Source organism: Salmo salar, chromosome ssa20 (assembly GCF_905237065.1).
Source record: "Salmo salar chromosome ssa20, Ssal_v3.1, whole genome shotgun sequence".
Classification (NCBI taxonomy): Eukaryota; Metazoa; Chordata; class Actinopteri; order Salmoniformes; family Salmonidae; genus Salmo; species Salmo salar.
Genome location: NC_059461.1, coordinates 31,487,202 through 31,510,414, shown reverse-complemented (window position 1 = coordinate 31,510,414; position 23,213 = coordinate 31,487,202). Strand labels below are relative to the sequence as shown.

General features: G+C 43.8%; 1 protein-coding gene and 1 pseudogene across 3 annotated transcripts; both read right to left on the bottom strand.

Moving 5' to 3' along the window:
- Positions 1-626: 626 nt before the first annotated feature.
- dhx37 (DEAH (Asp-Glu-Ala-His) box polypeptide 37) lies at positions 627-15,381 on the bottom strand. Of its 2 annotated transcripts, none has more exons than XM_014161496.2 (26): positions 15,128-15,381; positions 13,577-13,711; positions 13,171-13,340; positions 12,919-13,031; positions 12,404-12,758; positions 12,127-12,275; positions 11,888-11,980; positions 11,695-11,791; positions 11,342-11,455; positions 10,811-11,126; positions 10,642-10,718; positions 9,750-9,879; positions 9,579-9,655; positions 6,174-6,406; positions 5,951-6,062; positions 5,739-5,845; positions 5,378-5,566; positions 5,061-5,185; positions 2,702-2,818; positions 2,383-2,555; positions 2,156-2,270; positions 1,922-2,059; positions 1,542-1,636; positions 1,357-1,430; positions 1,179-1,276; positions 627-1,089 (listed from the first exon to the last, which is right to left on the bottom strand). In XM_014161496.2, the coding sequence occupies exons 1-26, from the start codon at positions 15,135-15,137 to the stop codon at positions 1,013-1,015; spliced, it is 3,489 nt and encodes a 1,162-aa protein (XP_014016971.2). In that variant the 5' UTR covers positions 15,138-15,381; the 3' UTR covers positions 627-1,012. The 2 variants fall into 2 exon arrangements, with proteins under 2 accessions (XP_014016971.2, XP_014016972.2); XM_014161497.2 differs by lacking the exon at positions 15,128-15,381 and adding an exon at positions 13,931-14,542.
- On the bottom strand, positions 14,831-22,667 carry LOC106580474 (platelet glycoprotein Ib beta chain-like; annotated as a pseudogene). The gene is made up of 2 exons (XR_006760910.1): positions 22,427-22,667; positions 14,831-15,761 (listed from the first exon to the last, which is right to left on the bottom strand). The product of XR_006760910.1 is annotated as a platelet glycoprotein Ib beta chain-like (transcript).
- Between the last annotated feature and the right edge of the window lie 546 nt (positions 22,668-23,213).

Genomic DNA, 23,213 nt, shown 5'->3' with positions numbered 1-23,213 from the left:
GACTGATCAGAGCCTGAAGGTACGGAGGTGCCGTTCCCCTCACAGCTCCGTAAGACCATATTGAATAGCTACCATTTTATTTTTAATGGTTCTCATTCAAACATGTTAATTTAAAATGGTGTAGTTTAAAAGTACATACGCTCTAGTCAATCCATATTGCAGAAGTTACAGCATGATTGAAATTTATAAGCAATGTTACCACGTTAGCAGAGACTGCATTCACGGAAATTACCTTTTCATTTCAATCGCGCAATCAGTAACGCTTCAGCTATACAGACTGAATAGAGACCTAATTAGTATCAAAAACCCTTTGACAAGCAATCTAAGCAGTGTCAGTCTGAACATCTCAACGTTGGTTTGGAGTTTATAGCCTTAAAACGGTGAAAGAGATACTTTGTTTATGCCCATTTTTTTGCCATTGAAATACATTGGAGATCATTTTACATATTGTTGTAGTTAAAGTATTAATGCTAACCAAAATATTTTCTCAAGCAATCTAAGTTGGGGAGGTCTGCACCTCGAAGTTAGTTTCGTATGCATAGCTTATATCGTTTAAACGCTAGAGCGAGGGAAATAAATATGATAGTAAGACTATGCAAGAAATCTTCAGGAAACACACTAATAAATTAAATTAAGAAGAAAAGTAAGCCTTCGTATTTATTTTGGCCGTCAACTGCGTGGTAAAAGGCTTCATCTTCAAGAAGATTTGGGGATTTTCATTCTGTCCAAGATTGATCGAATCTCATTCAAATCATCAGTTTCATACTAGCACAAATAAGCAGTCTTAAAAATGTATCAAAGCACAACAAGAGAAGGACACATGGTCCAAATGAAAGATTAGCCCTTCCCCTGAACAGTTCTGTACAGAACAGCCAAAAGGTCCTGTGTGTTGTGTGGCCAGCTGAGGTATGGATAACTGGCTCCCTGGTATGGGTAATGGGGTTGTGTTGATGGCACTGTGTTGGTATGGCTGGTTTGGCAGGCAGCAAAGCTGGTATCAGTGTCCTCTGTGTCAGATGGGAGGCCAGCTCTTGGCCACATCTTGGTGCTTAGCTTCAGGGATCCACTGGCAGTATGCAGTCAAGAGGACTGGAAGGAGAAAATTACGAGAATAGAGAACATCATGTTAAACAATTTGACACGTTTGACAGTCTCATTGAAATGACACAAATACGTACATTTGTTGTTGTTCTTCCAGGATGAGAGCAGTACGTCTCTGCAGTCCACTCTCTCTGACACCAAAGCTCCCAGCAGAGCCTCAGTCCTAGGCTGGAGTCTGACAGAGGAAAAACAACATTAAGCATTACCACAGACAGACCCTCCTATGTGGTGTAGTGAAAGGAACGCTTGGCTTACTTTGCCCAGGTCTTCATCATGATGGAAGGGTTTGAGAGAAGATAACTGCTGTGCTGCTTCAATTTAGGGCAGACCTGAAACACACAAATAAAAGTGAGTGCAGTCAACCTCCGTTTTACTCCATCTATATAGTACACTTATAGGTTAAAGGGTTGCCTTTGGGATGCAGCCAGTGCTTTCAGTACCTGTCCTTCCAGAAGGAACCTGGCAAACAGTTTATATCGCTCCAGGCCATCTGGGTAATCCATCTCTATAGCAGGAAGCTGCCAGCCACATCGGACTAGAGGGAGATACGGGGAATAGAGTGTTAGGCTCAATCTCAATCAGTGTTTCTGTGATTCTTCACATCCTCTCTCCTTTTCTACTGTATTAGAGAAGGTCCAAGGTCCCTCTCCTCAGACCTTCCTCTCCAATACATTTTGAGGAGATGAGGGGATTCAGGGAATTGAGGAAAGATGAATTGAGACAGAGCCAGAGAGATCAGAGACGTTACAGCCCACACAGACCATGGAGATACTGTATTACTGAACGTGACAAAGACAGGCATGGTGTAGAGCAGACTCACAAAAGGTGCTGGTACAGTGACATTTGACCCTGCCTGTAGAGGCACAGAGCCATGGCGACGGGGTCTCCAGAGGAGATCCAAAATGGCAGTACTGGGTGAGGAGCTGGGGAACCCACTCTGGTTCTACCGCTGACACACCTGAGAGAGACAAATCTCCCTAGTTAACAGCTGTTGGCATAACCGAATACTGATGACATTAAGCTGTACTATAATCAGTGGAAGTGTTTCACCTACCTCTCATGTACATCTTGGTGGTCTCCAAGACCTCCTGATAGACCACAAACTGAGGTAGCGTTTTAAACAGGGCTGAGGAGGGGTGGATGTAGACTGGCTCGTCCAGGAGTGGGGTCTGAAAAGGGTTAACACAACACTATCAACAAGCAGGATCAGAAATGGGACTAAGAAACAAAGATAAAAACAAAAAAAACTTTCCTCACGATCAGTGTTATAGGTGAACTCACCTTGTATCCATTACTCCATTTTGAGTCTAGTAGTTCCTCTTGCTGTACCCGTCTGGCGAGGTGGTCTCCCAGTCCCGCCAGCACTATCTGACGTAAACACACCACCTGGCTCTCAGTAGGTGGAGCCATCTTACAGTCCACAAACACACCCACCTCTGGACACACTGAGTTCACTATGGAAGGAAAGGACAGAGTTTTTACTTAAGAATTGCACTGTTGGTTAGGGCCTGTAAGTAAGCATTTCACTGTAAGATCTACACCTGTTGTATTCGGCGCACATGACAAATAAACTTTGATTTGATTTTGAGTGCGTGTGTACCTGCGTTGGTGAGCTGTCCTCTAAGTCGTCTGATCTCCAGCATGGCTTTATACCTCAGTCCATTCTCCTCACAGAATTTAAGAGTGCAGCCAGCAAACTCACACGCACCCACAGCACCTGAGGTAACCCATCATACTTTAACACAGACACATGTAGTACACTACCGGTCAAAAGTTTTAGAACACCTACTCATTCAACGGCTTCTCTTTATTTTTTACAATGAAGAAGAATAGCGAAGACATCAAAACTAGGGGGGAAAAAAAACATATGGAATCATGTAGTAACCCAAAAAAAATGTGTTAACCTGGGATAGGGAGCAGTATTTTCACAGCCGGATAAAAAAAACGGACCCGATTTAATCTGGTTACTACTCCTGCCCAGAAACTAGAATATGCATATAATTAGTAGATTTGGATAGAAAACACTAAAGTTTCTAAAACTGTTTGAATGGTGTCTGAGTATAACAGAACTCATATGGCAGGCCAAAACCTGAGAAGATTCCATACAGGAAGTGATTAAATCGGGTACATTTTTTTTATCCAGACGTGCAAATGCTGCCCCCTAGCCCTAACAGGTTAACAAGGCACACCTGCTAATTGAATGTATTCCAGGTGATTGCCTCATGAAGCTGGTTGAGAGAATGCCAACAGTGTGTAAAGCTGTCAAGGCAAAGGGTGGCTATTTGAAGAATCTCAAATATATATTTTGATTTGTTTAACCTGTTAGGGCTAGGGGGCAGCATTTGCACGTCTGGATAAAAAAAAATGTACCCGATTTAATCTGGTTACTAATCCTACCCAGTAACTAGAATATGCATATACTTATTATATATGGATAGAAAACACTCTAAAGTTTCTAAAACTGTTTGAATGGTGTCTGTGAGTATAACAGAACTCATTTGGCAGGCAAAACCCTGAGACATTTTCTGACAGGAAGTGGATACCTGATGTGTTGTATTGACTTTAAACCTATCCCATTGAAAAACACAGGGGCTGAGGAATATTTTGGCACTTCCTATTGCTTCCACTAGATGTCACCAGCCTTTACAAAGTGTTTTGAGTCTTCTGGAGGGAGATCTGACCGAACAAGAGCCATGGAACGATGATGTCCCATTAGACACCTGGCGCGCGAGTTCATGTTGGGTACCCTCGTTCCAATACGTTATAAAAGAGTATGCATTCGTCCACCTTGAATATTATTCATGTTCTGGTTAAAAAAGGCCCTAATGATTTATGCTATACAACGTTTGACATGTTTGAACGAACGTAAATATATTTTTTCCCCTCGTTCATGACGAGAAGTCCGGCTGGCTTGGATCATGTGCTAACAAGACGGAGATTTTTGGACATAAATGATGAGCTTTTTTGAACAAAACTACATTCGTTATGGACCTGTGATACCTGGAAGTGACATCTGATGAAGAGAATCAAAGGTAATGGATTATTTACATAGTATTTTCGATTTTAGATCTCCCCAACATGACGTCTAGTCTGTATCGCAACGCGTATTTTTCTGGGCGCAGTGCTCAGATTATTGCAAAGTGTGATTTCCCAGTAAGGTTATTTTTAAATCTGGCAAGTTGATTGCGTTCAAGAGATGTAAATCTATAATTCTTTAAATGACAATATAATATTTTACCAATGTTTTCTAATTTTAATTATTTAATTTGTGACGCTGACTTGACTGCCGGTTATTGGAGGGAAACGATTTCCTCAACATCAATGCCATAGTAAAACGCTGTTTTTGGATATAAATATGAACTTGATAGAACTAAAAATGCATGCATTGTCTAACATAATGTCCTAGGAGTGTCATCTGATGGAGATTGTAAAAGGTTAGTGCATCATTTTAGCTGGTTTTATGGTTTTGGTGACCCTGTCTTTGACTTGACAAAACATTACACACAACTCTTGTAAATGTACTGTCCTAACATACTCTAAATTTATGCTTTCGCCGTAAAACCTTTTTGAAATCGTAAAACGTGGTTAGATTAAGGAGATGTTTATCTTTCAAATGGTGTAAAATAGTTGTATTTTTGAAAAATTTGAATTTTGACATTTATTTGGATTCAAATTTGCCGCTCTTGAAATGCACCTGCTGTTGATGGAGTGCACCACGGGTGGCACGCTAGCGTCCCACCTAGCCCATAGAGGTTAACACTTTTTTGGTTACCACATGATTCCATATGTGTTATTTCATAGTGTTGTCTTCACTTTTATTCGACAATGTAGAAAATAGTAAAAATAAAGAAAAACCCTTGAATGAGTAGGTGTTCTAAAACTTTTGACCGGTAGTGTACAGAACACACAGACAAAGAAAAACACCACCACACCCTCATACGCTCACACTCCAGCCTTACCCAGCAGGACCATGAGGTCCCCCAGCAGTAGAGAGGCTCCCTGCCCAGCCCACAGCCTCCTCATCTGGGCCAGCCGGGCTCGACGCTGGGCCAGCTTGGAGCTCTCATCCTCACTACCAGCAGGTCTGGACCAATAGAGACGGTGGAGAGAGAGAGAATGTAGAGACGCAAAGACATTAGGATCTTGTTTAAATATGCATTTCACAATAGGTAACGAAACCAAAACACTGATCAGAAACACACGCTATTCTAATGTCTATGCATTTTAGAATAATCCCATAAACACACATTTCCTGTACTCTCTCTCTGCCCCTCACCTGTCCAGATCCTCAAAGATCTCCCGGACCGTCATGGCGGCCACCACGGCGATGACGTAAGGCAGACAGTCCTGCTGCTTCCCTAGCGCCAGCATCTTAGCGTAGCGCGGTGACACGGGGAACGACGCCATTGCCCTGCCTAAGGGGCTGATGGGACAGCTCAGACGCGCTCGCTCCATCTCCTTAACCCTAAAGCAGATAGAGATGGATTGATCGATGGGTAGGTTTGCTGCAGGAGGGGATAGTGGGGTAGAGGATCTGAAGAGGGGACTTCAGATATACCTGCTGAAAAGTGAGTTTTTGAGCAGTGAGGTAGGTTGAGTGAAGGGTGAGGTAGAGTGAGTCAGGTTTAACCGCTTACCGCCCGGTGCGTGGCGGCTCCTCTAGTGCTCCCAGTGAAACCAGTAACTGTTCTGCTGCCACCAGCGCCTCAGCTGAGGGAGTTGTAGGGAATGGGAAATTGACCACCTGAACACACAGGAACACACCATTAGCCAAATAGGTAGTGTCTGACTAAATTCACAGGAAGACTTTCTCCCTCTACAGCATCAATCAATGTGTTATTTCTCTGACCTTGTCTATGTTAAGGTCCTTCATCTGTAGTACCAGGTCCTCAACTGGCCTGCGGGTGATCTCTGCCTCCGAGAACAGACTGAAGTCTCCAAACACCGCTGATGAGTACAGCCTAGCACACACAGTCAATAGCACATTCAATTTTATCCCAGTTAGAAATGATTGAGGTTAAAAATGGGGTGTGAAAGCATTTACTTTAACAATTAAACAGCCCAGTTCTGACCTATAGCAGTGTCCAGGTTCGGTACGGCCTGCCCGGCCTGCCCTCTGATTGGCTGAGGCCTGTGAGGTCCAGGAGACCTTGAAGGAGGAGACCCCCGTGACGCGGTCGTAGAAGCGCTTCTTGACCCGACCGCAGTCGACCACATACTTTATCCCCGGGATGGTTAGAGAGGTTTCTGCTACGTTGGTAGCCACAACACACAGACGTGCACCATGGGGAGGGGGCCGGAACACCTGAACACAAAGATTAGAAACACACATATATACAACGGAAGTTGAAGTCGGAAGTTTACATACACTTTGGTTGGAGACATTAAAACTTGTTTTTCAACCACTCCACAAATTTCTTGTTAACTTCTTTGGGATAGGGGGCAGTTTTTCACATCTGGATGAAAAGCATGCCCAGAGTAAACTGCCTGCTACACAGGCCCAGAAGCTATGGTATGCATATTATTAGTAAAACTGTTTGAATGATGTCTGAGTATAACAGAACTCATATGGCAGGTGAAAACCTGAGAAAAATCCAACCAGGAAGTGGGAAATCTGAGGTTTGTAATTTTTCAAGTGATTGCCTATCCAATATACAGTGTAAATTTGGTCAGATTGCACTTCCTAAGGCTTCCACTAGATGTCAACAGCCTTTAGAACGTTGTTTCAGGCTTCTATTGTGAAAGGGGAGCAAATAAGACCAGTCCCAGTAGGTGCCTCAGCTGAAAGCCTTTAGTTGTTGATCGTGCGCGGTCATGAGCACGAGCTCCGTTCCCTTTCCTTTCTAAAGACAAAGGAATTGTCCGGTTGAAACATTATTGAAGGTTTATGATAAAAACATCCTAAAGATTGATTATATACATCGTTTGACATGTTTCTACGTACTGTAATGGAACTTTTTTGACTTTTCATCTGGACAAATGCACCTTGTGCATTTGGATATGTGAACTAAACACGCAAACAAAAAGGTATTTGGACATAAAGATGAACTTTATCGAACATTTATTGTGGAACTGGGATTCCTGGGAGTGCATTCCGATGAAGATCAAAAGTTAAGTGAATATTTATAACGCCATTTCTGACTTTTGTTGACTCCACAACATGGTGGGTATCTGTATGGCTTGTTTTGGTGGCTGAGCGCTGTACTCAGATTATCGCATGGTGTTCTTTCACCGTAAAGCTTTTTTGAAATCTGACAGTGGTTGCATTAAGGAGAAGTTTCTATAATTCTGTGCATAACACTTGTATCTTTTATCAAAGTTTATGATGAGTATTTCTGTAAATTGATGTGGCTCTCAGCAAAATCACCGGATGTTTTGTAGGCAAAACATTATGCGCCAATGTAAACAGATTTGATATAAATATGAACTTTATCGAACAAAACATACATGTATTGCGTAACATGAAGTCCTATGAGTGCCATCTGATGAAGATCAAAGGTTAGTGATTAAGTTTCTCTATTTCTGCTTTTTGTGACTCCTCTCTTTGGCTGGAAAATGGCTGTATGTTTTTTTGTGACTAGGCGCTAACCTAACATAATCGTATGATATGCTTTTGCCATAAAGCCTTTTGAAATCAGACACTGTGGCTGGATGAACAAGAAGTTTATCTTTAAAATGATGTATAATACTTGTATGTTTGAGGAATTTTAATTGTGTGATTTCTGTTTTGAATTTGGCGCCCTGCAATTTCACTGGCTGTTGTCGAGGTGGGACACTAGCATCCCACATATCCCAGAGAGGTTAACAAACTATAGTTTTGGCAAGTCGGTTAGGACATCTACTTTGTGCATGACACAAGTCATTTTTCCAACAATTGTTTACAGACAGATTATTTCACTTATAATTCATTGTATCACAATTCCAGTGGGTCAGAAGTTTACATACACTAAGTTGACTGTGCCTTTAAACAGCTTGGAATATTCCAGAAAATGATGTCATGGCTTTAGAAGCGTCTGATAGGCTAATTGACACCTGTGGATGTATTTCAAGGCCTATCTTCAAACTCAGTGCCTCTTTGCTTGACATCATGGAAAAAGCAACAGAAATCAACCAAGACCTCATAAAAAAAACAGTGTAGACCTCCACAAGTCTGGTTCATCGTTGGGAGCAATTTCCAAACGCCTGGGGGTACCACGTTCATCTGCACAAACAATAGTACGCAAGTATAAGCACCATGGAACGACACAGCCGTCATACTGCTCAGGAAGGAGACGCGTTCTGTCTCCTAAAGATGAACGTACTTTGGTGCGAAATGTGCAAATCAATCCCAGAACAGCAAAGGACCTTGTGAAGATGCTGGAGGAAACAGGTACAAAAGTATCTATATCCACAGTAAAACGAGTCCTATATCGACATAACCTGAAAGGCCGCTCAGCAAGGAAGAAGCCACTGCTCTAAAACCGCCATAAAAGAAGCCAGACTACAGTTGTCAACTGCACATGGGGAAATAGATCATATTTTTTGGAGTAATGTCCACTGGTCTGATGAAACAAAAATAGAACTGTTTGGCCATAATGACCGTTGTTATGTTTGGCGTAAAAATGGGGAGGCTTGCAAGCCGAAGAACACCATCCCAACTGTGAAGCACGGGGGTGGCAGCATCATGTTGTGGGGGTGCTTTGCTGCAGGAGGGACTGGTTCACTTCACAAAATAGATGGCATCATGAGGAAGGGAAATTATGTGGATGGAAAATTATGTGGATATATTGAAGCAACATCTCAAGATATCAGTCAGGAAGTTAAAGCTTGGTCGCAAATGGGTCTTCCAAATGGACAATGACCCCAAATATACTTCCAAAGTTGTGCCAAAATGGCTTAAGGACAACAAAGTCAAGGTATTGGAGTGGCCATCACAAAGCCCCGACCTCAATCCTATAGAAAATTTGTGGGCGGAACTGAAAAAGGATGTGCGAGCAAGGAGGCCTACAAACCTGACTTAGTTACACCAGCTCTGTCAGGAGGAATGGGACAAAATTCACCCAACTTATTGTGGGAAGCTTGTGGAAGGCTACCCTAAACGTTTGACCCAAGTTAAACATTTTAAAGGCAATGCTACCAAATACTAATTGAGTATGTAAACTTCTGACCCACTGGGAATGTGATGGAATAAATAAAAGCTGAAGTAAATCATTCTCTCTACTATTATTCTGACATTTCACATTCTTAAAATAAAGTGGTGATCCTAACTGACCCAAAACAGGGAATGTTTACAGGGATTAAAATGTCAGGAATTGTGAAAAACTGAGTTTAAATGTATTTGGCTAAGGTGTATAAACTTCAACTGTACATGCACAGTAAGCATGCACACAAGGACAAGCTCACATGCAAGCTTGCACAGACAAGACACAGATCATGCATTAATGCAACAATATCACTTCATCTAGTGTAGATTTATTGTGCCAAGTGGCCCGTTTTACCTTGGCCTGCTGCTCTGGAGCCAGGAGAGAGTAGAGGGGGAGGACATAAAGAGGGAGGGACGGGTCCGCCTTCTCCTCTACAGACAAGGAGAGAAAGAGAACATATGAATCAAGGATACACACCTGAGAGCTGAATGGCAACACATACACCTAGCTGTCCTTTTCTCTTACCTGTGTCTGCAGCGTCGTCTCCTAGTTCCAGGTCGGACCCCTCCTCATCATCTATCCCCGCCAGACGATCCTCATCCCCCTCATCCACCGGCAACGCTGAGTAGTTATCCAGGTCAATACGGGGCAGGGACTACTCACACACAGAAACCACACACAAACAGCGTTAAAACATTCACTCACACACTTCTCAACACAGTGACAGAATAACTACCGTAAATTCCGGACTATAAGCCGCAACTTTTTTCCCAGGCTTTGAACCTCACGGCTTAAACAATGACGCAGCTAATATGGATTTTTCCATATATTGCCGCTCAGTTTTTTGGCGGCATGAAGCTTTCATTAGACCAATGAAATTGCCGAATGGGTTACGGTCAAACAACTTTTTTGTTTACTGTTTAGATTAAATCGAGCGCTCTCAAACTTCCCATCATTCTGATTACGGTAGTCATTTCGTCACCCTCATCATGGCAAAGACACGGAGAAATGCATATGATGCGATTGATCTGGCTGTTGGAAAAGGAAATAGAGCTGCTGCACGGGAGCTTGGTCTTAATGAGTCGATGATAAGACATTGGAAACAGCAGCGTGAGGAATTGACTCAGTGCAAAAAGACAACTAAAGCTTACTGCTAATTTTTTATTTTTTGTTACAAGCCGTGTTTCGTTAAAGCTTATTTATTTTTGTTACAAGCCGTGTTTTGTTAAAGCTTATTTATTTTTGTTACAAGCCGTGTTTCGTTAAAACCTGTTTCAATGAACCGGTAGGCACCTGCGGCTTATAGACATGTGCGGCTTATTTATGTTCAAAATAATATATATTTTTTTAATTCAGTGGGTGCGGCTTATATTCAGGTGCGCTTAATAGTCCGGAAATTACGGTAAGTAGTACGTACCACAGTTCTCTTATGTTTGGCTTTCTTAAACTTCTTCATCTCATCTGAGGAGTCTGTTGCTGCCTCCTCTCCCTCACCTTATCAGAACACACAGTCATACATTTTACACTGTGTAAAGACTGTGTAAAAAAAATTCATAAATAATAATAATATTTAAAAAAAAACATACCAGTAGCTGTGTTGCCCCTCTTGAAAGGGAAGGCCCTCCTCAGTCTCCTGCAGACAGAGTGGACCTCAGCCTGGCCCGTCAGGAACACCAGGATACCCCCAGGGGGCAGCATGCGGTGGATCTTACAGGTCTTGTGGAACACCTCTCCAGTGTAGTCCTCCAGAGGAGTCCGTTTGTTAAAGTGGACGCTTACAGGGAACTGACGGGCCTCCACCTTGATGACGGGAGGAGGAGTAGGAAACAGCTTCCTGTTTTCTGTGAAGTCCTCCACACGCAGAGTAGCTGACATCACTATCAGCTTCATGGGGAGGCCTTTCTGTAGGACACACAGGAAACAGGGTAGGGAAAAATAAGGACAACGGCAAGTTGGGTAGAGAAGTCTGCTAATAAATCATTATTTAGTAAATAGTTTATAAATCTTTACATAAGTTGTGCATATATTAAGTAACAGGCTCAAGGTGTCAGGAACCCCCAGTCACTTGTTGATGTTCTTTTTTTAATAACAAAAAAAATGAACCCCGTCTGTCTGACCTTGTTTCTGAGTGGTACGATGCGTGACAGCAGGCCAATCAGGATGTCTGTGTACACACTCCTCTCATGGGCCTCATCTATGATGATCACACTGTACCTCTGGAGCAGGAAGTCCTACAGCGGAGAGCGACAGAAACTTAGATTGCGTCTCAAATGGTACCCCATTCCCTATACAGTAGCGCATTATGGGCTCTGGTCAAAAGTAGTGCAACAAAGGGAATAGGGTGCCATTTGGGTGACTGAGGCAAATAGACTGAGAATGGAGTCATACAATAAATATGGAAAAACATGGGGGGGCAGATAGGTAGGGAGAGGGAAGGATGGAGAATAAGGAGAGGGGGTGGGAGGATTACCTTCTGAATCTCCTTCAGCAGGACTCCGTCTGTCATGAACTTGATCTTGGTGTCACAGGTCACATTCCCCTCATAACGGATCTGGTACGACACCACCCTAACAACAGACAACCAAACACATACAGAGCCTCAGCAGACACAACCAAACACAAATGGAAACGAAATCCAAACACTAGCCATTGTGTGTGTGTACCGTGTAGACATGTTCATCTCTTTGGCCACTCTGTGGGACATACTGACAGCTGCCACCCTCCTAGGCTCTGTCACACCAATGATTCCAGTGCCACTGGAGAGAAACAGGAGGGAGAGGGGTAAACAGAGATATGATAGTATTAGTGGAGTGAAAAAAGGCTTCAAATAAACATACAAAAAAGATAAGTGGTGAATAAGAGAGTGAAGCAGAGAAAAAGAAGAGCAGGGTGTGTGTGTTACCTGGCATATCCAGCCTCGTACAAGAACTGGGGTACCTGGGTGGTTTTACCACTTCCTGTCTCTCCACACAGAACCACAAAACTGTTCTCTCTCACCGCCTCCATGATCACTTGCTCCTCAGCCAGCACTGGCAGCCTCAGACGGGCCTCCTACACACATTGCAGGACAAACAAATGCGCGCACACACAGCAGGAGAAATAAAGACAAATGCTCACGGCTTGAGAAAAACAAAGAGAATGTGCATGAGAAACAAACACACAACACAAGAAACACACACCTGCATCTCTGGCAGCCTGTCCACGGAGATGAAGATTGCTGGCTCGGATGGCTTTTTACTGGAGGCCTGGGCTGGGCCTGACTCCTCGCTCGTCTCCTTTTTCTCTTCCTTTTTCATCTCCACCTCTTTCTCCTGGCAGGAGGAGGCTGGCTCTTCAGATTCTGAGACATTAGTGGCCTCCACCCTTCTATTCCCCATCCCTCCATCATCCATCTCTTCATCAGATGAGTCCAAATCACTACTCTCCTCTTCTGCCTTCTCTTCCTCCCGTGCTCTTCGTTTCCTCTTCCTGTTGGCTCCACTCAGGCTGCTGATCCTGGGCCCTGAGGCTCCGTCATCTACCTCATCAGGAGTCCTGAGAAAGACAACACCACAGAGGATGACACACAAGCCTTCAGTAGACCAGGACACTATCACTCCAACTGAATATCATTGTTCATCAGTCAACCTGAGCTTATGGAAAGCATCACTAAACCAAATGCTGCTACAATGGCTTGACAGTCCCACTGCCTTACTGTTTGGTCTGGTACTGCTTGTCTCCTGTGCCCAATTTGGAGGTGGTGTAGAGCAGCTTCAGCTCAGAGTCAGGCAGCTGCACTTCGGCCAGTTTGGCCAGGATGTCTACTCTCTGGAAGTCAAAGGAGGAAGATAATGAATAGTGTAGTTTCATGTTTTTGTGCAGAACTATTTCAAATGACACACTTCATAATTATACTTGACTGAAACTGGTCTGGTCTGACTCAGAGATGGCAGATTGAGAATGTTACCTTGGCTTTCTTCTCTTTGACCTCCAGGACTTTTTGTAGATGTTTCCTCTGTTTCTTGGTAAGGGGCTGTTTCTTAGTAAGGGACTTCTCAATGCCCCTCTTCTTCTTGGCTTTGGTGGCTGGAAGGACCAGGGCATTGCTCTCGTCCACCCCCTTTAGGTTGGCCCCGTCTGTGGGACATGGAACAGAGTATTATGAGTACACAAGAATCACACCCATTACAACACCAACCTCACGAACAGTAGTTTTACATTTTAGTAGCAGACGCTCTTAACCAGAGCAACTTTAACAGTAGTGAGTGCAAAAATGTTCATACTTAGTTACCAGGTATCTCTCCCCTTCCCCACCCTCGTGTGTACCTACATATTTTGAGAGCCATTGGGCCACAGGCGCTTGAGTGTTGTACCTTTGAGTTCCACTACAACAGTCTTCCCCTGCTCCTTGGCCTCTGGAGGTGGATGTGTCTCGTTCTGCTCCCGTCCCTTCCAGTTGTGCCTCTTCCTCAGCCGCCCCATCTTACGGCACGTAACAGACAGGAGCTCTATGGATCGCACAAAGAGAATATCGCATTGACAGGGAGGTGAGTGCTACAAGTTCCCATTTAAATATGTCGGTACTAATGCGTTGTTAAGCTTTTTTGAAAACAAATGTAGCCGCTGGTAGGAAGAGCCTAAACAGCTACGGTAGCTAACTTTACTAATGCTAGCAAAACTATTATTGTGAAACGCGAACTCCATTGGCTAGCCAATACAACACTTACCGTGTCAATACGTAGAAATGATGGTAATGTATGGCGCATAAACGTTAAAGACAAAATGCCGTCCAGCTCGCTCTTGAAACTTTTCCAGGATCTCACGTGTATACAACCTGAAGCCTGGGTCCGTCACACATTGTGTTCCGACACTGATACATGATCGGTATGAATGTTCCGCCCTCTTTTTCAGAACGCTATGGTTATGTATATATGTGTTACAATATCTTTCAACGTTCCAGTGAATAACGCATTTTTATTCGATGAAACAGACGTACAATAGCTAATATGACACATGTGTATAATGGTGTGCTAAACTGCTCTGTGTGGAAGTGTATTGAATAGCCTAGGTCTAAAGTAGCCTAGGCAGACGATAGCGGACGCCAGATCTGCACTATCGTCTAGGGTTGATGTGCCTAGTAGTAATACCAAAGACAGTACAAACTCTGTGTCGTCCGTGGACCGGGTCCTACATAAAGCATCCTCCATTCATGCTGAAAAAGCATAATGTTACTCTTTTAACTAGCTTTAATGGCGGGCCGTCGAATAAATTAACCCGAAGCTGGTTGAGATAATGCCAAACGCGAAGAAAGCTGCCATTAAGGCAAAGGGTGGCTACTTTGAAGAATATCAAATATAAAATACATTTTTATTTGTTCAACACGTTTTTGGTTACTACATGATTCCAAATGTGTTATTTCATAGTTTTGATGTCTTCACTATTATTCTACAATGTATAAAATAGTAAAAATAAAGAAAAACCCTTGAGTAGTAGGTGTGTCTAAACTTTTGACTGGTAATGTACATCCCAAACCTTTAAAAATACACCCATTTAAAAAATGATAACACAATACAGTATTATTGTAAATTAAATGTTATCTCTATCTGCAATGTATTCAAAGCTTGATGTATTATTTTAACAGCTTTATTGAGTGATGCAAGCAACGAAACATATTGAAAGAATCCTCAGAAAATAAATGCATAACCACTTAGATTTGCCCATGTTTCTTGTCCTGTGAGTCTCTCTGGAATCTCCAGTCTCCAGTGAATCTAACAAGTCCCTTTTCAAGCTCACCAGCTTGACCCCTTTAAGGGTCTCTCTCTACTCTGCCTTTTGCTGTTTCCTCTCCCTCTTCTCCCTCCTTGCCTACCTGCCCCCTCCCTCCCCTCTTCAGATGCTGCTGGCCTTCAGGGGCTCATACTCACTATTACTCATAAGCCCCTACCCCCCCAGCGAAGCTCTCCTCTGTGGTCCTTCGAGCCTCACGGGACAGTCTTTCAAACCTCCTCAGGAATACGACCATGGCACCCAGCAGCCCCACCTGCATCGCCACAAACACAAACAGAAAGACCTGGGAGGCCAGTGCCAGGTCACAGTACCAGTGGTGACAGGACTCCAAAACCTCCTCCTCAGCCAGGTAGACCACCCGCCTTCCCCGCAGGCCAGGAGGGGAACTGCAGGTGACATTGTTGTGTCCCGTGTAGTCGACAGGCTGTTTGAGCAGCCAGGAACGCAGGTAGAGCACGCCGCAATCACACGCCCAGGGGTTGCCATGGAGAGAGACAGAGCGGAGGGAGGAAAGGGAGTCCAGCAGGCCGTTGGGGAGCGTGGTCAGCTGGTTGTCGTGGAGACGGAGCTCGATGCTGGCGGGAGGGAAGTGGGAGGGTAAAGAGGAGGTGGTGAGGGTGCGGCTGCTGCAGTCTACCTGACCACCATGACAGGAGCAGGACAAGGGACAGCCTGATGACCCTTCAACCCTCCCTGGGGTCAGCAAGAGGAGGAGCAGACCCAAGAGTTGGGTCACACATGGCAGGAACCCCCTCATCATCACTGCCAATTCTGGAGAGGGAGGGAGGGTGAAAGGATGGAGAGAGAGAGAGGTAGGGAGACATATGTCATACTGGAAGGGTGGAGGAGAAACAATACCAACTCATGTCTGTGGATGTCTCTGCCATGTGAGGGATGCAGATATAATTTTAGTGTGAGTGTGAAATTAGTCATTAAAATAGAATATGTATCATTCCAAGCAAGGGAGATAGCAACCCAAAAGGCCTTTTCACACTGCATTGTTCTTAGCACCAGGCTAGACTGGCCCTGGACGGGGTCATTCTTACACTGTGGTACCTTTTTCTGTCCACAGGAAATATCACTTCTTATTTAGTGTTAAATGTGGATTCCAAAATGCTTTAAACATAAGGTCAGGTGTCCTTTACCTTAAGAACACAAAAATATGGATCTTGAACACTTTTTTTCAGTGGGTGTAAGCGTTTTTGCCATGTTCCTGGGTGTTATTCATCAACTTCCACGAGAAATATAAGCCTTAAACTAATTCAACCTTAAACTACTTCATTATTTTATAGTCCTAGTTATAATCTCTCTGATAAATGTTATTTTTTATGATTATTGTATTTATTATTATTTTATTTAAGATTTTTTTATGTGTGACTGATATCACTTTTGTTCGTTGTTCACTCACAGAGCTATGGCTAATTTGGGCTTCAAATGTCCAGCCTGTTAGGTTCCACCCTGTTGGGAAAATGCACCACCCAAAAAATATGTGCCTTTTTTCCTGGAGTTATGAGGTCCAAAAGGCACCGCATTGTAGGAATGACCCGGCTAGCTTAGCCAGAATTCACACAAACATTTGTTAACCTGGGCTAAGCGTTAGCCCTGGGCTAAGGATTCCGGTGGTGTAAAGTACTTAAGTAAAAATACTTTATAGTACCACATAAGTTGTTTTTGGAGGTATCTGTACTTTACTTTACTATTTATATTTTTGACTACTTTTACTTTAACTTCAATACATTCCCTAAGAGAAATGTACTTTTTACTCCATTCAGTGTACATTTGCCCTGATACCCAAAAGCGCTCCTTACATTTTGAATGCTTAACAGGGCAGGAAAATGGTCCAATTCACACACTTATCAAGAGAACATCCCTGGTCATCCCTACTGCCTCTGATCTGGCGGACTCACTAAACACAAATGCTTTGTTAGTAAATTATGTATTGAGTGTTGGAGTGTGCCCCTGGCTATCTGTAAGTTTATAAAACACAAAAATTGTGTTTTCTGGTTTGCTTAATATAAGGAATTTGAAATCATTAATACTTTTACTTTTGATACTTAAGTATATTTTAGCAATTACATTTACTTTTGATACTTGAGTAAAAGTGAAAGTCACCCAGTAAAAGTCTAAAAGTCTAAAAGTATTTGGTTTTAAATGTACTTAAGTAATTATGATGATTGGGTACTTTTTCCACCACTGAAGGATTCACACACTTGTACTCCAAAGCCCTGAGCTAACGAACAATTTGGACCAACATTCTATCTCTGACTCGCGCCCAAGGTTATAAACGCTAAGACATTTATTAACCCATTAATTCCTCTTGCTTCTAGGCTAGCATTTGATGTCCTCTTGCTTCTGGGCTAGCATTTGATTTCCTCTTGCTTCTGGGCTAGTATTTGATTTCCTCTTGCTTCTAGGCTAGCATTTGATTTCCTCTTGCTTCTAGGCTAGCATTTGATTTCCAACAGTGATGGTTTGTATAAACCTTGCTGTCTGCCTGTCCGACATCAAGAAACAATGTTTCACTTTTGAAATTCGATCTCGCTGGTGTGCAGAGAATGCTGTCAGCGAACGAGATATCAACTTTCCTGATCCAGGCGAAATCATGCAACAATATTATTATTATTGATATATGCAATGCTGGAGTGGTGTAAAGCTCGCTGCCATCGGACTCTGGAGCAATGGAAACGATCTGGCAGTCCGACGGATGAATCTGGGTTTGGCGGGTGCCAGGAGAAGCTACCTGTCCAAATGCATAGTGCCAACTGTAAAGTTTGGTGGAGGAGGAATAATGGTCTGGGGCTGTTTTTCATGGTTCGGGCTAGGCCCTTTATTTCCAGTGAAGGCAAATATTAATGCTACACAATACAATGACATTCTAGACGATTCTGTGCTCCCAACTTTGTGGCAATAGTTTGGGGAAGGCCCTTTCCTGTTACAGCATGACAATGCCCCTGTGCACAAAGCGAGGTCCATACAGAAATGGTGTGTCGAGATCGGTGTGGAAGAACTTGACTGGCCTGCACAGAGCCCTGACCTCAACCCCATTGAAAACGTTAGGGATGAAACCCTACTAATACACCACGACGGCTCTACCGAAGTAACCGCACGAGGAGGCTATAACAGACTTCCTCCGTCGCGATGTCCCTCTAAGGCCCTTCTGCTAGCTTGCTATCCCCGGCCTGCTAGCGCTATGAATCGCCTTGTCTCCAGCTAGCTTAATCTACTCACTGGACCCCTATGATCACTCGGCTACGCATGCCTCTCCCTAATGTCAATATGCCTTGTCCATTGCTGTTCTGGTTAGTGATTATTGTCTTATTTCACTGTAGAGGCTCTAGCCCTGCTCAATATGCCTTAGCCAACCACTTAGTTCCACCTCCCACACATGCGGTGACATCACCTGGTTTAAATGTGTCTAGAGACAATATCTCTCTCATCATCACTCAATGCCTAGGTTTACCTCCAATGTACTTACATCCTACCATACCTTTGTCTGTACATCATGCCTTGAATCTATTCTATCGCGCCCAGAAACCTGCTCCTTTTACTCTCTGTTCCGGAACGTCCTAGACGACAAGTTCTTATAGCCTTTAGCCGTACCCTTATCCTACTCCTCCTCTGTTCCTCTGGTGATGTAGAGGTTAATCCAGGACCTGCAGTGCCTAGTTCCACTCCTATTCCCCAGGTGCTCTCATTTGTTGACTTCTGTAACCGTAAAAGCCTTGGTTTCATGCATGTTAACATTAGAAGCCTCCTCCCTAAGTTTGTTTTATTCACTGCTTTAGCACACTCTGCCAACCCGTATGTCTTAGCCGTGTCTGAATCCTGGCTTAGGAAGACTACCAAAAACCCTTAAATTTCCATCCCTAACTATAACATTTTCTGACAAGATAGAACTGCCAAAGGCGGCGGAGTTGCAATCTACTGCAGAGATAGCCTGCAGAGTTCTGTCTTACTATCCAGGTCTGTACCCAAACAATTCAAGCTTCTACTTTTAAAAATCCACCTTTCCAGAAACAAGTCTCTTACCGTTGCCGCTTGCGATAGACCACCCTCTGCCCCCAGCTGTGCCCTGGACTTCATATGTGAATTGATTGCCCCCCATCTATCTTAAGAGCTCGTGCTGCTAGCAGACCTAAACTGGGACATGCTTAACACCCTGGCCATCCTAAAATCTAAGCTTCATGCCCTCAATCTCACACAAATTGTCAATGAACCTACCTGGTACAACCTCAAATCCGTAAACACGGGCACCCTCATACATATCATCCTAACCAACTTGCCCATCCTAACCAACCACGATCTCAGCGATCACTGCTTCATTGCCTGCATCCGTAATGGGTTTGCAGTCAAACGACCATCCCTCATCACTGTCAAACGCTCCGTAAAACACTTCAGCGAGCAGGCCTTTCTAATCGACCTGGCCCGGGTATCCTGGAAGGATATTGACCTCATCCCGTCAGTAGAGGATGCCTGGTTATTCTTTAAAAGTGCCTTCCTCACCATCTTAAATAAGCATGCCCCATTACATTTTTTTTTATCCAGGAACATATATATCCCTTGGTTCACTCCAGACCTGACTGCCCTTGACCAGCACAAAAACATCCTGTGGCGTACTGCATTAGCATCGAATAGCCCCCGTGATATGCAACTTTTCAGGGAAGTTAGGAACCAATATACACAGGCAGTTAGGAAAGCTAAGGCTAGCTTTTTCAAACAGAAATGTGCTTCCTGTAGCACAAACAAAAAAAGTTCTGGGACACTGTAAAGTCCATGGAGAATAAGAGCACCTCCTCCCAGCTGCCCAATACACTGAGACTAGGAAACACTGTCACCACCGATAAATCCACTATAATTGACAATTTCAATAAGCATTTTTCTACGGCTGGCCATGCTTTCCACCTGGCTACCCCTACCCGGTCAAGTGCCCTGCACCCCCCACAGCAACTCGCCCAAGCCTCCCCCATATCTCCTTCACCCAAATCCAGATAGCTGATGTTCTGAAAGAGCTGCAAAATCTGGACCCTTACAAATCAGCCGGGCTAGACAATCTGGACCCTCTCTTTCTAAAATGATCTGCCGAAATTGTTGTAACCCCTATTACGGTTCAACCTCTCTTTCGTATCGTCTGAGATTCCCAATGATTGGGGAGACACTCTAGACCCAAACTGCTACAGACCTATATCTATCCTACCCTGGCTTTATAAGGTCTTCGAAAGCCAAGTTAACAAACAGATTACTCACCATTTCGAATCCCACCGTACCTTCTCCGCTATGCAATCTGTTTTCAGAGCTGGTCATGAGTGCACCTCAGCCACGCTCAAGGTCCTAAACAATATCATAACCGCCATCGATAAGAGACATTACTGTGCAGCCGTATTCATCGACCTGGCCAAGGCTTTCGACTCTGTCAATCACCACATTCTTATCGGCAGACTCAACAGCCTTGGTTTCTCAAATGACTGCCTCGCCTGGTTCACCTCCTACTTCTCTGATAGAGTTCACTGTGTCAAATCGGAGGGCCTGTTGTCCGGACCTCTGGCAGTCTCTATGGGGGTGCCACAGGGTTCAATTCTCGGGCCGACTTTCTTCTCTGTATACATCAATGATGTCGCTCTTGCTGCTGGTGAGTCTCTGATCCACCTCTCCACAGACGACACCATTCTGTATACTTCTGGCCTTTTTTTGGACACTGTGTTAACTAACCTCCAGACGAGCTTCAATGCCGTACAACTCTCCATCCGTGGCCTCCAACTGCTCTTAAATGCAAGTAAAACTAAATGCATGCTCTTCAACCGATCGCTGCCCGCACCTGCCTGCCCGTCCAGCATCACTACTCTGGACGGTTCTGACTTAGAATATGTGGACAACTACAAATACCTAGGTGTCTGGTTAGACTGTAAACCCTCCTTCCAGACTCACATTAAACATCTCCAATCCAAAATTAAATCTAGAATCAGCTTCCTATTTCGCAACAAAGCATCCTTCACTCATGCTGCCAAACATACCCTTGTAAAACTGACCATCCTTCCGATCCTCGACTTCGGGGATGTCATTTACAAAATAGCCTCCAACACTCTTCTCAACAAATTGGATGCAGTCTATCACAGTGCCATCCGTTTTGTCACCAAAGCCCCATATACTACCCACCACTGCGACCTGTACACTCTTGTTGGCTGGCCCTCGCTTCATACTCGTCACCAAACCCACTGGCTCCAGGTCATCTACAAGTCTTTGCTAGGTAAAGCCCCGCCTTATCGCAGCTCACTGGTCACCATAGCAGTACCCACCCATAGCACGCGGTCCAGCAGGTATATCTCACTGGTCACCCCCAAAGCCAATTCCTCCTTTGGTCGCCTTTCCTTCCAGTTCTCTGCTGCCAATGACTGGAACGAACTGCAAAAATCACTGAAGCTGGAGACTCATATCTCCCTCACTAGCTTTAAGCACCAGCTGTCAGAGCAGCTCACAGATCACTGCACCTGTACATAGCCCATTTGTAAATAGCCCATCCAACTACCTCATCCCCTTACTGTATTTATTTATTTATTTTGCTCCTTTGCACCCCAGTATCTCTACTTGCACATTCATCTTCTGCACATCAATCACTCCAGTGTTTTATTGGTATATTGTAATTACTTCGTCACCATGGCCTACTTATTGCCTTACCTCCCTTATCTCACCTCATTTGCACACACTGTATATAGACTTTTTCTACTGTATTATTGACTGTATGTTTGTTTATTCCATGTGTAACTCTGTGTTGTTGTATGTGTCGAACTGCTGTGCTTTATCTTGGCCAGGTCGCAGTTGTAAATGAGAACTTGTCCTCAACTAGCCTCCCTGGTTAAATAAAGGTGAAATAAAAAAATAAAAAAAATAAAAAATTGGAATGCCAACTGCAAGCCAGGCCTAGTCACCCAACATTAGTGCCGACCTCACTAATGCTCTTGTGGCTGAATGGAAGCAAGTCCCCGCAGCAATGTTTCAACATCTAGTGGAAAGCCTTCCCAGAAGAGTGGAGGCTGTTATAGAAGGGGGACCAACTCCATATTAATGCAGATCATTTTGGAATGAGATGTTTGACGAGCAGGTGTCCACATACTTTTGGTCATGTAGTGTATATGAGGATTTGAAAATTATATCTAACCTTTGATCTTAATAACAATTCAGTTATACCCCATAGTAGTTGTTTTCTAAAGAGGAAACATAGTTGTCAGACATTTTTTATAACTACCACTGGAAGAAAAATGTATCTTTGACAGGTTTTTCTGACATCTGAGACCATTCTCCAATCAAATCAAATTTGATTGGTTGCGTACACATATTTATCATGCTTGTGATATCATACACGGAGAAAGCCTAATTAAACAGTTAAGTTACAGTCATAGTGAAAGGTGTTATGGTCTTGTTATGGTCAGGAGAGGGTGCCTTACCTTCCATGTTGTGTGTGGTCGTAGCAGGAGTATGTGGTCGTAGCTGTTGCATGTGTTCATAGCAGGGGAGGTTTGCTACTCATCACTCAGAGGCATGAGAGTGTATAAAAGTCCAAGCTGGCCTGCACTGATAAAGCACCCTGACACTCACATATGGTTGACACACACTACTGATTGGACACAGGAAGAACATATTTATTTATCGCTGCCATAGAGGCTCCTGTTAGGGAAGCCTTATTTAAGCTTCAGGGGGGTGTATGGACACAGTTAATACTAACACTACTGGCCCCTATTGATACATCTCTACAAACTATCCACAGATCAACAGTATTTTACCATACTGTATGTGACAGACCACAGTACACTAGATTAGCAGCTAAGCTTCCTGCTTCTCTGGGTGCAACCCAGGATAAACGTTCCCCACAACGGCTCGTAGGTTCACCGTCTACAGTAACTATACTATAGCTGCAGCTAAGCCCTCATCATTCAGCTCCAAACAGTCAGTTGGGTTAGTGATGGATCTGACTGTGGGCCAGAGGGGAAGTGAGGTCCAAGGAGATAAGTTGTGACTCAGCACTTTATTCAGCTACAGTAGCCAGACTTCCCCCACACAGGCCTGCCTGCATGGGGCCTACAGGATGTCTCAGGGCCTGTGTCTCAAATGGTACCCTATTCCCTATATAGTGCCCTTACTGTAGAAATATTAGTGGCAGTAAGGTCGTACTAGAAACCATAGTGTATTTATATAATTTTTTTCAGATGAAGAAATAATGAAGAAACACTGATA